The sequence below is a fragment of the Bison bison genome, unplaced genomic scaffold (genome assembly GCF_000754665.1).
Source record: "Bison bison bison isolate TAMUID 2011002044 unplaced genomic scaffold, Bison_UMD1.0 scf7180017864518, whole genome shotgun sequence".
NCBI classification, from domain to species: domain Eukaryota; kingdom Metazoa; phylum Chordata; class Mammalia; order Artiodactyla; family Bovidae; genus Bison; species Bison bison.
Window position 1 is genome coordinate 13,734,381 of NW_011495071.1, and position 14,171 is coordinate 13,748,551.

The 14,171-nt window shown below is 46.4% G+C and overlaps 1 protein-coding gene across 1 annotated transcript in view; it reads right to left on the reverse strand.

Moving 5' to 3' along the window:
• The window catches only part of OTOG (otogelin), an 86,394-nt gene that overhangs the window by 44,757 nt on the left and 27,466 nt on the right, over window positions 1–14,171 (reverse strand). Inside the window, exons 24-30 of the mRNA XM_010830664.1 lie at window positions 8,518–8,625; window positions 6,947–7,085; window positions 4,857–4,991; window positions 4,418–4,564; window positions 3,995–4,114; window positions 2,071–2,187; window positions 1,222–1,378 (exon numbers count right to left, since the gene is read on the reverse strand). Coding sequence (XP_010828966.1) covers window positions 1,222–1,378; window positions 2,071–2,187; window positions 3,995–4,114; window positions 4,418–4,564; window positions 4,857–4,991; window positions 6,947–7,085; window positions 8,518–8,625 — 923 coding nt within the window. The remainder of the gene's footprint in view (window positions 1–1,221; window positions 1,379–2,070; window positions 2,188–3,994; window positions 4,115–4,417; window positions 4,565–4,856; window positions 4,992–6,946; window positions 7,086–8,517; window positions 8,626–14,171) is intronic.

A 14,171-nucleotide genomic window follows, 5' to 3' on the forward strand; every position in this document is an offset into this window, starting at 1 on the left:
CTTTTGAACTGTGGTGTTGGAGAAGACTCTCGAGAGTCCCTTGGACTGCAAGAAGATCCAACCAGTCCATCCTAAAGGAGATCAGTCCTGGGTGTTCATTGGAAGGACTGATTTGAAGCCAAAACTCCAATATTTTGGCCACCTGATGTGAAGAGCTGACTCATTTGAAAAGACCCTGATGTAGGGAAAGATTGAAGGCAGGAGGAGAAGGGGACGACAGATGATGAGATGGTTGGATGGCATCACTGACTCAATGGACATGAGTTTGGGTGGACTCCAGGAGTTGGTGATGGATTCATGGGGCGTGCTGCGATTCACGGGGTTGCAAAGAGTCGGACACAACTGAGTGACTGAACTGAACTGAACCCATGTATATATATGTATGTGTGTGTGTGAGCATGTGCATGTTTTTACTTGATAGGAGTGTGCAACCAAAAGCATTCTGTAGACCACCAATGGTGAAAACACACTGCTCTCTTGTGTCTCTGATGGGCCTTATGTGTCTCAGCTGACAGGGGCTTTCACACTCACTATCTCCTTTGACCCCCGCAATAAACCTTGTGGGACAGGTCTATTCCTATTTTTCAGATAAAAAATTGAGCCCCAGAGAGGTTGGAGAACTAGTTTGAGGTCACACAGCTTGCAGCTCTGAGTCTGGAACCCAGGGCTCCTGACTTATCTGGTGAACTGGTCAGGAGCACAGTCCTGGGTTTGCACCCAGACCATGTGGAGATGAGCCCTGGCTCCTCCACCAACCTCTGTGACCTTGAGCATGTTCCTGAATCTCTCTCTCTCGCTAACCCATTTCTCCAACTGTAAAACAGGAATAAACAGTCCTGCTTCACAGGGTACATGTGTGCTAAGTTGTTTCAGTCGTGTCTGACCCTTTGCCACCCTTTGGAGTATAACCCACCAGGCTCCTCTGTCCACGGGATTCTCCAGGCAGGGATACTGGAGTGAGTAGCCATTCCCTTCTCCAGGGGATCTTCTGGACCCAGAACTGAACTTGCATCTCTTATGTCTCCTGCATTGGCAGGCGGGTTCTTTACCACTAGAGCCACCTGGGTACTTGATAATTCGATTAATTATACACACAAGCCATGCTGATGCCTGGCACATGGTAAGTACTCCATAGATGCTCACTAGAGTGATGGGACCCCACAGGCCTGCCCACAGAAGGGGCACCACTGTCCCCCTCAGATGATGGGTCTGGACACTCACGGCAGAGGCGCGGGGTCCTCCAGTCGACGGCCACCCCGTGCTGGCAGCACTGGTGGGCATAGGCGGACACGCTGGCACAGAAGCACTCACAGTCACCACCCCGGCTGCACCCACACGTGTCTGTCAGGCAGTTGGAGTAAAACCAACTGACGTCAACCTGGAGGAGATCAGAAGTCAGAGGTCAGAGGACAGGCCCTAAATGTTAGCCCTTCAGCTTCTGGGCTGATGCCACTCAGCCCCAGGGAGCAGCACAAGCGTGAAGGATGGTGTGTGCTGCCAGTGTTGGGTGAGGGCAGAAGGCAGGCAGCTCAGAGGGAAATGTTAACTCCGTGGACCGGGCAGACCCAGCTTTTGAGAACTAAGCTCTCTCCTTTCTGGGCCTAGGCTATAGGATCCAGGGCTTCAGGGTGTGGCTGAGAAACAGACATGGGGTGTGAACCCCCAGCCAGGGCCAGAGACAGTCAAGACAGGTCTGAGAGCAGCCTTCGAGGCCCCCGAGGGGCCTGTGCAGAGCTGAGCACCAGCTCTCTTCTGTCTCCACTGAGGGCTGCTGCTGCAGCGTGAGGGGTCTGTGTTCACCATTCAGAAGAACAGCCTGATAGGGAGGAAGAGACATAAGGAGAAAGGCTTGTAAAGGGCACAGAAGCTGTTTGACTGTCGGTCTGTCCTGGGTCATCCGAGGAAACAGGACAGAGTCATCTGAAAAGGCCAGAGGCAGGGGAATGGCAGAGGTGAGTCTCCCCTCTAGATCAAGGCACAGCAGAGGGTTTCAGGGCAGAAGGGACTCCAGGGAGGTGGCGGTGGGGTGGGGGGGGATCTCAGGAGCAGCAAAGCCCGGCATCCACTCACCACAGGGTGGCAGGTCTCAAACACCTCGCTGAGCAGGACACTGCATTCCTTCTTGGCAAAGGGTTCTCGGAGAGGATTCAGGACACAAGTGTCTCGGGGGTCAAGGGTGTCTGGGCACTGAGGGGGCAAAGGCAGCATGGTTGATCTCCTGACCCCTCACACACCCGCTGCCTGATGTGGTGGAGGGACTCCTGGAGCGGCTCCCTTGAGGCTGGCCTCCTGTGTTCATGTCCTTGGATAATCCCCTGCCCTTGAATGTGGGAGGGACCAAACTGACAAGCCAACAGGAGATGGGAAAGGTGACGCGTGGATGTGGTTATGTGTCAGTGACTGCATATGATCATGTTACGTAAGCCTGCAGGGCCCATCTGGCTGGAGTCCCTCTCTTGCTGACTGTGAATGGCACATGGCAGGAATTGTGGGTGTTCTCTAGGAGCTGAGGGTCATCCTGGGCCAACAGTGTGCAAAAAAATGAAAGTTCTCAGTTCTCTCAGATGCTGTCAACAGCCACAAGAGTGGCTGGAAAAGGAGATCCCTCTCCAGGGGCACCTTCAGATGAGAGCCCAGCCCTGGCTGGCACCTTGACTTGCAGCCTGTGATACTGTATGCAGAGAACCGAGTCTGAACCGTGATTCCTGACCCACAGAAACTGTGAGATAATCCGTGTGTGTGACAGGATGCTGCTAAGTCTATAGTTATGTTGTTATCCTGCTAGAGGGGACGAATACAGATCACCCTGATGTCTGCTGAGCCTCCATCCTTGGGCCTACATTGTCACTTGAGCCCCCCAGAGTATGCCCATAGGAATTACTGAGAGAGAAATAACATTAGGGGGTGGGTAAAAGGAAGGAAGTAATGAAAGTTAATCACCCATTCAGCTTCTCTGTTAAAAACACACTTTTTTGAGGCTTTGAGAAAAGATTTGTCCCACCTCAGGATTTCACTGAGCTCCATGCCATGACTAACTGCTCCCCTAACTCCAGTCTATACAGGCTTCTCTCTATCTACTCTCCAACAGAGAATCAGGAACGGAAGATCACTCAGTCCAGGAAAGGCAAATGTGTAACACTCGCGTCACCACTCTCTAATGCAGCATCCATGACAGACATAACTAATCAATCGCAGTTCTTCCAGATGAACCTGACACAGTGTTGGCACTTCCCAACATGGCTTCCCAGGCAGCCTCATCTGACTGATCAGGTTTGTCACACGAGGTAAAACCTATCCACCATTCCTCTTCCAGCTCCTTCACTTCACAGAAGATCACAGAGAAGCTGGGGCTTATTCAAGGTCGCCAAGCAAGTCCCTGGATGGTCTAAGACAAGAACCCAGGTCTATTGCTTTCAGTTCAGTGCTGTGTCCCCTCACCGCTCACAGCTTGGCAGCCTCAGTCAGACATCTTCCAAACCTCAGAGACATATATAATTTCTACCTCTGATAATATTGTCCACCCTCTCAGAGGTCTTCTCGGATACATTCAGCCATCCAAATATGATCTATCCTTTAAGTACCACACTAGTCCCGACACCTTCAGGAAGTCTTCTCTGATTGCCTCAACCCATGTAGATCTCTCTTGGTCTCTCCTCTGTGCTAGACCTATTGGCACAGAGATGGAAAAAATGGTCCTGCTTCCATAAGCCTCATCTTCCCTACTGGGTGGTCACCTCTCCTAGGGCAAGGACTCTGTCTCCTTCCCAGCCTCAGCTCTCCCACCAGGTCTTGGTCCAGGGACTGACTTGTGAGATGGGATGACGGTGCATGTCCTCAGGCCACAGGGCTGAGGATGCCAGGTCAGAGGCTGACAGTGGGTTGTGGGAGCAGCCTTGCACCGATGTCCTTCTGCCCTGACCTGTGGCCAGGTTCTCTCAGTGCTGACTAGGGTCCATCTGGGTGAGGGGAGTGAGCCAGCTTGGAGAGGCTTTACCTCAACTGCAGCCCAACTGCCACCAAACTCCTGGGGGTTAGTTAATTCTAAGTTCTCTGGGGTCCTCATCTCGTTGACAGTCTTTAAGTCAAAGTTCCCACAGAGTCCTGCCAGCTGGCCCTGAAAGAAGAGAGAATGATCAGTCTCAGGCATTCCCAGGGTGAACCACAGGCGGGGTTGGGGGGTGCGAAGGTGGCCATAAGTCTACGAGTCTGTCATGGGCCTAGAAACAGCTGCTGGGGTCACAGAGTGCAGAGAGATAGGAGAGTCAGAGAAGGGGCCCAGGGAAGGGTGGGGCAGAGAGGACAGAGGTATGATGCTCCTGGCTTTTTGGCGAGGGTACAGCTCATGCAAGGACACCCAGGGGCTCCTTGGCTCTAAGAGGAGCACAGCACTGATGAGGGTCACTGCTCACGTGACTACCTGCCACTGTGGCCCAGCCTGGACGTGCACTGTGGTTCTCTGGTCCCATAAGAGCGTGATGTGCTCCCGTGGGAAATGCACCAGCGTGAAAAACCCTGCCCGCCATGTGTGGACCTGCTGCTTCTCGTCCAGGAAGCTCTCCGGGCTCTAGGGGGACAGAGATGGGCATTCTTGAAGCCAGAGCATCCCCCAGCAGCTGGGTCAGCTGGGCCTGGCAACAAGTCACTGCCCAGCCTCAGGAGTTCACCAATTCCTCTGCTTCCCTCATGTCCTGACAGTGACCTCTGGGTCCCTGGCCATGACCAAGGAACTCAATCTGGGCTGATCACTCAATGGCTCCAAGAGAAAGAGCTGTGATAAGGAAGCCAGTCCTTAACCCTCTTCTGCCCGCTTTCAACCAGCAAACTGTCCATACAACCTTCCCTGCACCAGGCCTTACGGGATTTCCTGAGTCGTCGTCGAAGATAATGAGTGAGTTCCCCACGTTGATGGAAATAAATTTCCTGCAGATGATGCCAGAGCTGTAGCAGTTTACATTTTCTACAATCACAGAGAAGCTGAAATCCGATGTGCTCTGGGGAGAAATAAGTTAGCGCAATAAACCAGGGCAAGAAGAGATTTTGTTGAGAGGCACGGGGTAGAAGGATGCAGACTCTGAAGAGGTTTTCAACCCACTCCTGCTTCATATGAGTGGTGTGACTTTGGGCAACTTACTTCAGTTCTCCGAAGCTTAGTTTTGTTTTGGGTGCCTGGTGTATGTAGGGACTCTCTAAAAAGTGTTTGATGAATGAATATATAATAGGGACGACTGGTGCTGACGGGAGTGTGAGGGAAGGAGCACTGTCTTACAGACACTGATGATGGTAGTGTAAGCCTTTTTGGAGGGCAATCTGCTCCATACACGGAGAAGGCGATGGCACCCCACTCCAGTACTCTTGCCTGGAAAATCCCATGGATGGAGGGGCCTGGTGGGCTGCAGTCCATGGGGTCGCGAAGAGTCAGACACGACTGAACGACTTCACTTTACTTTTTCACTTTCATGCATTGGAGAAGGAAATGGCAACCCACTCCAGTGTTCTTGCCTGGAGAATCCCAGGGACAGGGGAGCCTGGTGGGCTGCCGTCTATGGGGTCGCACAGAGTAAGACACTACTGAAGCAACTTAGCAGCAGCAGCCGCACCAGACAACATTCTAAAGGGATAACTTTTATAGAAATTCTACTTCTAAGAGTCTAGGGACACATCTACACAAGTATTCATTGAGTAATTAAATACTGGTGGATAATAAAACAAACTAGAGCACATCCTTTCTGTGGAATTCTACAGAAAGAAGAGAAATTTACCAACCATGTGAGAAAATGTCCAAAGTATACTATCAAGTGATGAAAGCAGATTGCGGAATCCTGCTCATGTTCCTGCAGGATTCACTCCTGTCTGTTATGAGCACTTATTCAGCAGGCAACAGGAACAGAAGAGATGCAAAGAGGGATATTCGTTTTTAATATATGCCTCTCCATTGTTTTAAATGTGAGCGAAGAGCATGCAAAGCCTTTGAGATTTAACAAATAAAATAAAACAAGACCTATCACCTTTGTCTTGTGGAATCATTTAAATGATATGAAAAACCCCAGCACAGTGCCTGCGCCATAGATAGGGCTTATTTCATAAGAAGTATTGAAAGTGAAAGTGAAAGTCGCTCAGTCGTGTCTGACTCTTTCTGACCCATGGACTATACAGTCCATAGAATTCTCTAGGTCAGAATACTGGAATGGGTAGCCTTTCCCTTTTCCAGGGGATCTTCCCAACCCAGGGATCAAACCCAGGTCTCCCACATTGCAGGCGGATTCTTTACCAGCTGAGCCACAAGGGGAGCCCATAAAAGGTATTACTATTACTATTATTTGATGAGATGGACAGGCCCCTAGCCAAAGGGCCTGAGGCCTCTCCCACCTGCCCTGTTGGTACCCTCTTCTCCTCCTGGAGGGGATCCTGCCTTTAAGATGCTCTCCTACATCACCATTCCTTTTCCTCTGCGTGAGCTGGTGGCTTTAACACATGACTCCTTTACACACCAACTCTCCAGTCAGATTTCTTGGTTCCAGCTTGACCCCAATTCTGTCACTGACTGTGTGCGACCTGGGTGAGATGCCAACTTTCCTCAGCCCAATTTGCTCCATCCCTAACACGGGCTCAATAAACTCTGTCATTTAGGGTTGCTGTAAGAATTAAGTGAAATAATGCTTTAAAATGGCTTGGTAGACCACCCAGCATCTAATGAGAGCCCAGAAAGTATTCGTTTTTACTATAAACCCATTGGCACCCAAGAAGGTTATAATGGTGAGTGGACAGGCATTGGGGTATTTATAACTGGTGGGCTCTGTCCAGCCCTGATCTTGCTCCTCAGCACCTCTTTGAGGCTCTGAATTGCCAAACACCAGGGCTTAGATCCTCCCGCCCCAACCATCCAATTATGCATCAGCTGCTCTGGGGACCCATGGAGCCAACTGTGCAGACATACGCAGGTGCTCACCTTGACCAGGTGCACTTTGCACGCCCCCACGAAGTCAAATGGGAGCCCATCAAACGTGCGGTAATGCCGGTCACCATAGGCTGTGCAGGTGGAGGCACAGGGGTGGAGGGTGCACTGGAATGAGCCGCGCTGGCACACGCTGAAACACACGCGCCCAGACCCCTCACAGGGTGTGCCCCGCCCCCACCCTGAGCACCCACAGTGGGGCCACTGCCCATCGAGTACCCACTGTGTACCCCTGGGCTGAGTGTCAACAATCATCAACCTCCAACAAAGGCCCAAAGGATACAAGGGTGGGTCCCCATTTTATGCAAGAGACACTGGGGTTCAGAAGGTTAAATCAATCAATAACAGAGCCAAGACTGACCCAAGATCGATTCAACTCCAATATCCACACTCTCTTTGCCACTTCAATCATTCATTCATTCAACAAGTAATAAGCATCTCCCATATCCCAGGCATTATTCTAGGAGTCTGAGCTACATCAGTGAACAAAACAGCAAAAAATCTTCTGCCTTTGTGAAGCTTGTATTCTAAAGGAGGAAGATACACACTAAATAATAAAACATAATAAGTAAGCATGAGTAGGTAACGTGTGTGTGTGTGCACAGTTGTTCAGTTGTGTCCGACTCTTTGTGGCCCCATGCACTGTAGCCCACCAGGCTTCTCTGTCCATGAAATTTTCCAGGCAAGAACGCTGGAGTGGGGTATCATATCCTCCTCCAGAGGATCTTCCCAACCCAGGGATCAAGCCTGCATCTCCTGCATTGCAAATGGATTATTTTACTGCTGAGCTACCTGGGAAGCCCCAAGTAGGTAATAGTTAGAAGGTAATGAGTACTATGTGGGGAAAGGAACAAGATAAGGACTGGGAATGTGTGTGGGGGTGGGTTGCAATTTTAAATAAGATGGACAGAAGGACAGGTGAGCAGAGATTTAATGGGTGTGAGAAAATTATGTATATGGATATTTGGAAAAACAGTGTTCTGGGCAGAGGGTACAGCTTTTGCAAAGGTCCTGAAGAACATTCTGGAAGACAACATGGCTAGAATAGAGAGAGTAGGAGGAGAGGAGGAACTTGGGGAGGTAACAGAGATTCCGATCCCGTAGGTCCTAGAAGACCACTGTAAGAATAGTAGCTTTGCTAGCAGTGAGAGAGGGAGTGCTCAGAGGATTTCATCATGGGAATAACATGATCTGAATGTCCATTTTTTTCATGCACATGAATGTGCATATACACTCACATGTGCAGTCTATGCATTTTGAACATGTACTGACACACATCCATATAAATACACAAACACATCATCACGGTTACAAATACACACGCACACACATTCATATACACGTATGAACAAACTCACATTGATATTTATAGTCACAGAAACATTTCCTCAAATTCTTTCTATGCATATTTGTATATATACACAAACCCCTACGGAGCACACAATCACACAAGATAAATATGAACATGGTTGAAGGGGGAATGCTAGACTGTACTCACAATCACACATCCCATATCCACTCTCAGCCCCAACAACAAGTAGAGCCTGGATGGGGCCCTCACTTACCAGGAATGGCAGGGAGACATGACCTGGTCCCCAGGGTAGTACTCCTTCCCTTTCCAAGTGCATGGGCACTCCTCTGGCAGAAAGCAGGCATCCCCACGTCTGAGCAGGCTGTAAGGACACAGTGGGCAGATGGTCAGGAGAGCACCCTTCCATCTCTGCCACCTGTGGACGACCTTGTGGCCACATGGATGCCCTGGGATGGCTTCTCAGCATTTACCCTGGAAGACAGTGAACATGTACCTACCACCATCCTGCTCCTGCCCAGTGAGGTTCAGAGCTACCTCAGCAACTGGAACATGAGAGGAGGCTTGGCCCAGGTCAGAAGTCTCTGCCATCCATCGGGAAGCAAGGCTCAGCTCTACCAGCCACACCCCCCCGGCCAGGCTAGATGCCAGCTGTCCCATGGACACTAGCTGTACACTAATGAACACACCATGGGCATGGGCATGGACCCTTCTACGCAGGTGGCTCATGGAGTAACTAGGAGACTTGCACTGGAAAGAAATGTGAAAGGGAATTTTTCAGGAAGATGGAAACTCAGATCCACCTGAAGGAATGAACAACTCCAAAAGTGGAAAATATGGTGGTAAACATTTTTAAAAATTATTTCTTAATTTCTTTAAGAGATAACTGAGCATTTAGAGCAAGATTAATGTCAAGTGGACATGAGTTGGTCTGCCCTTGTGACTCAGCTGGTAAAGAATCCGCCTGCAATGTGGGAGACCTGGGTTTGATCCCTGGGTTGGGAAGATCTCCTGGAGAAGGGAAAGCTACACCACAGTATTCTGGCCTGGAGAATTCCAGGGACTGTATAGTCCATGGGGTCACAAAGAGTCAGACACGACTGAGTAACTTTCACTTTCACTTAATGTCAATTAATTGTGGGGTTTCTAACACAGGTAGAAGTAAAATGTATGATAATAACAATAAAAAGGACAAGAAGGAAGTAAATGAAAGCAGGCTGTTGCAAGTAGTCTACATAAAGTGGGAAAACATTAATTCATAGTAGATGGTGATAAATGAAAGATACATATTGTAATCTTTAGAGAACTACAAAAATAAAACAAAAAATATCAGGATATAGGAACGTCCCTGGCAGTCCAATAGTTAAGACTCTGCACTTTCAATGCAGAAGGCGTAGGTTGGATCCCTGGTTGGGGAACTAAGATTCCACATATCATGCAGTGCAGCCAAAAAAATAATAAATTAAAAAATATATAGATTAAAAATACTAATCTATATATTTTAAATGAAATAAAGGAGAAAAAATAGGAGACTAAAGTTACTTAACCCAAATAAGAAAGAAAAGAAGAAAAAACAAAGACAAATAACAAATAAGATTGTAATGTTAAATTCAACCCAATTATTAAAGGCAAATGCATAAACTGTCTAATCACAAGGGAAAAACTGTAACACTGGCTAAAAAAGCAAGACTCAACTGTACTCTGTTTCCTAAAGATATAGTTGAAATATTAATATAATAGCACAAATAAATGAAAAGCAGATAGGAAAAGATACCATGTAAGCACTAGTTACAAGAGAGACAGAGTGGCTATATTAAACTTACACAAAGTATACTTCAAGACAAATAACATTAACTCTAATAAAAAGGGATATTTCATAATAATAACAGTCAGAGATTTCCCTGGTGGTCCTGTGGCTAAGACTGCACTTCCAATGCAGGGGGCCTGGGTTTGATCCCTGGGCAGGGAACTAAATCCCATATGCTGCAACATAAAAAAAAAAAAAGAAAAAGAAAAAAAGACTCCCACATGCAGCAACGAAGATCGAAGATCCCATGTCCACAACATGTCCTGGCATAGCCAAATAAATAAATAATTAAAAAAAAAAAATAAGCATGTCGCTGTATGGCAAAAATCACCACAATATTGTAAAGTAATTAGCCTCCAATTAAAATAAATAAATTAATTTTTAAAAGATCGGTTTATCAGCAGAACATAAGAATCTTAAATGGGTATGTACCAAATATCAGAGCTTCAAAAACAAAAGCAAAAACTCACAGAACTGAAGGAGAAAAAAGACAAAAGCACAATTATAGTTGGAGATTTTAACATTCTTCTCCATTAATGATAGAACAAACAGGCAAAAAAAAATTATCATTGACGTGCCTATAAATTTGACAACTTCTATGGGATGAACAGCAAAAACACTAAATATCTATAAATAATTCAATGACAAATGTGTAAACCTCTGGGTGAAAACTAGGAAACACTGCTGAGAGAAATTAAAGAAGGCCCAGGAAGTGGAACAATGGTGACCTACTTGCAGATTAGAGGACCCACTAGTATGAAGACGTCAGTTCTCCCAAACTGATCTATAGGTGCAGCACAATCCCAATCAAAATTCCAATGGCCATTTTGTATAAACTGACAAGTTTATCATAAATTTACATGGAAATTCAAAAACCTAGAAGTGTCCAAAAAACTTTGAAAAGGAACAAAGTCAGGGCACTATCAACTTCTGATTTCAGGACTTACTATAAACCTTCAGAAATCAAGACAGAGTGATATTGGCCTAAGGATAGACAAATAGATCAATGAAACAGAAGAAAGAGTCCTGAAATAGACCCACATTTATACAGTCAATTGATTTTTTTTTTTAAGTGCCAAAACAATTCAACAGGGAAAATCCTTCTTAAATGGGACTAGAACCACTGGATATCCATCAGAAAAAAATACAATGAAGTGACTCCATTTTATAGCAGATACCAAAATACAATAATTTTAGATCAACTATAGATCCAAATGTAAAAGCAAAATTTATAAAGCTCCTAGAGGGTATATAGAAGAATATCTTTGGTATTGTGGCAAAGATGTCTTAGAACACAGACAGCATCATAAGGAAAAAATTGCCAAGGTAGATATCACCAACATTTTAAACTTCTGCTCATCAGAACTGTTTGGACATATTAAGACTTTTTAAATAAATGAACAGGCAAACCACAGACTAGGAGAAAATACTTGTTATACATATATCCGAGAAAGGACTTTCATCCAGAATATATAAAGAACTTCTGCAACTCAATTTTTTAAAAAATCAGCTAAATAAAAAGTGAGCAAAAGACTTAACTGGACACTTTACAAATGAAGATATGCAAATGACCAAACAATACATGAAAAAGTACTCCTCACTAGTCACTAGGGAAATACAAATTAAAACCATAATGTTATTTGACTATGTTCTCACTAAAATAACAAAAATGAGAGAGCCTGAAAATATCGAGTGTTAGTGAGGATATAGAGCAGCCAGAACTCTCACACGATGAGAGCGTGAAATAGTACAAATTCTTTGGAAAATAGTTTGGCAATTTTTTACATAGTGAAATGTACATCTACCCTTCCACTCATTCCACACTGAAGTGCTCTTCCAAGAGAAAGCAACCTTATTTAAAATAGCCCAAACTGCAAATAACCTAAATATGTATCAACATTTGAGTGGATGATTTAATTATAATATATTCATACAATGGAATACTACTGAGCAATAAAAAGAAGCAAACGACTGGGAAATGCAACAATGGATCAGTCAAAGACATATGCTAAGGAGAAGTCAGACATCAAAGGGTAGATACTGTATGACTCTATTTTCATGACGTTCTAGAACAGGTAGAGCCTATTTATGCCAAAAATAAAGAACTATGGTGAAGGAGTACGGGGAGATACCAACTGGGAAAAGACATAGGGCACAATAAATTTTTTGAGGGGGAAGAAGCGTTCTATATCTTGATGGAGGTGTGGGTTACAAGAGGGTATAAATTTGTCAAAGCTCAGCAAACTGTATGGGGCTTCCCAGGGGGCACTGGTGGTAAAGAACCTGGACTCTGTGGGAGAGGGAGGGGGGGTATGATTTGGGAGAATGGCACTGAGACATGTATAATATCATATAAGAAACGAATCGCCAGTCCAGGTTGGATGCATGATACAGGATGCTTGGGGCTGGTGCACTGGGATGACCCAGAGGGATGGTACGGGGAGGGAGGTGGGAGGGGGGTTCAGGATGGGGAACATGTGTATACCCGTGGCGGATTCATGTTGATGTATGGCAAAACCAATACGATATTGTAAAGTAATTAGTCTCCAATTAAAATAAATAAATTTATATTAAATAGAAAAAAAGAACCTGCCTGCCAATGCAAAGAGACACAACAGATGCAGCGGCATTAGATCCCTGGGTTGGGAAGATCCCCTGGAGAAGGAAATGGCAACCCACTCCGGTATTCTTGCCTGGAGAATCCTATGGGTGGAGGAGCCTGGAGGGCTGCAGTCCACAGGGTCGCAAAGTCGGACACAACTGAAGCGACCAAGCACACATGCACAGCAAACTATATGCTTACGATCTGTGTGTTTTACGTATATATTGATTGGAAGCTCCATATTTAAGCCAGGGGGTCATCATTTTGTTGAGGATGCCCCAAAATGTCAGTTTCTGGAGGAATTTTTTTTTTTTTTTTTTTTTGCCCAGCCAATTTTCAGGATTAGAATCCTCTTCCCTTTCTGACCTGGGAGGCAAAAACTTTGATGTCACCATCCCAGGAACCAAGCGGGGGAAGTGGGCTGGGCCCCAGTTGGCTTTCACTCATCTCCCTGTCGTCCCTCTGCATCTCATCCCTGCCTCTGTCCCCAGGATCAAAGTCTCTGATTTGACTTTTCTAGAAATTCTTACTGTCTTTCTCCTGCTGGATGGGGTAAGGGAATCTGGGCATTTAACTGCTCCTTACACAGACTTGCCACTTATCCCACTGTCTTGCTCCCACCACCGGCTCTTCTGAGATGCCTGGAGCGTCCTGTTCCTGAAGCTGCCAACACCGGGTAGCCTGCTTCTCCTTGGCCTTCCCCTCTACAAGCATCAGCGTCAACCTCTGCTCTGCAGGGTCAGTTTCTACGTAGCCACCCTGGTTCCTTCTTCAAAAACTATTGGCCTATCTCATGCCACTGTCACCCCATTCTCGTTCCCTTTGTCCCTGGTGATGTATACATTTTTTTAAACTCCATTACCAACATTTCATTGTGGTTGCTAGAGGAAAAAATAAAAAAGCATGTGGTTATGTTCTACCTGAGGCCATTTAACCTTTCTAAGTCTCCGTTTTTCTCACAGGTAAAAAGGGGATAATGACACCTTCCTCCGAAGGTCATCAAGAGAATTTAATTATAGACCTGGGCACACTGCCTAGCACTTGGTAGATACACGATAAATATTGGTTTCTTGTCCTTCCTTTCCCCATAATTGAATCAGACACCAGTGATGGACGGCTCATCACCTTCCATCTTCACCCTCAGGCCCTTCCTTGCCACCCACCATCCACGGCTCCCTCTTGGGCTTTTGCAGACCTGCGTGTATCCTTAGCACCTTCTGTGTGCCCACCACAGACAGGAATATGCAGGGAGGAGCTCTGGGCCTCAGTTTGTGGAGCTCTTTCTCCTTAACTGCTAAGGGAGTCTCTCCTCAGGGGCATTTGCAAATGCATAGAATCCAAGTAAAGGAAGACAATGCTATCACTCACATAGAGTGCTTGCTGCTGCTAAGTCGCTTCAGTCGTGTCCGACTCTGTGCGACCCCATAGACGGCAGCCCACCAGGCTCCCCTGTCCCTGGGATTCTCCAGGCAAGAATACTGGAGTGGGTTGCCATTTCCTT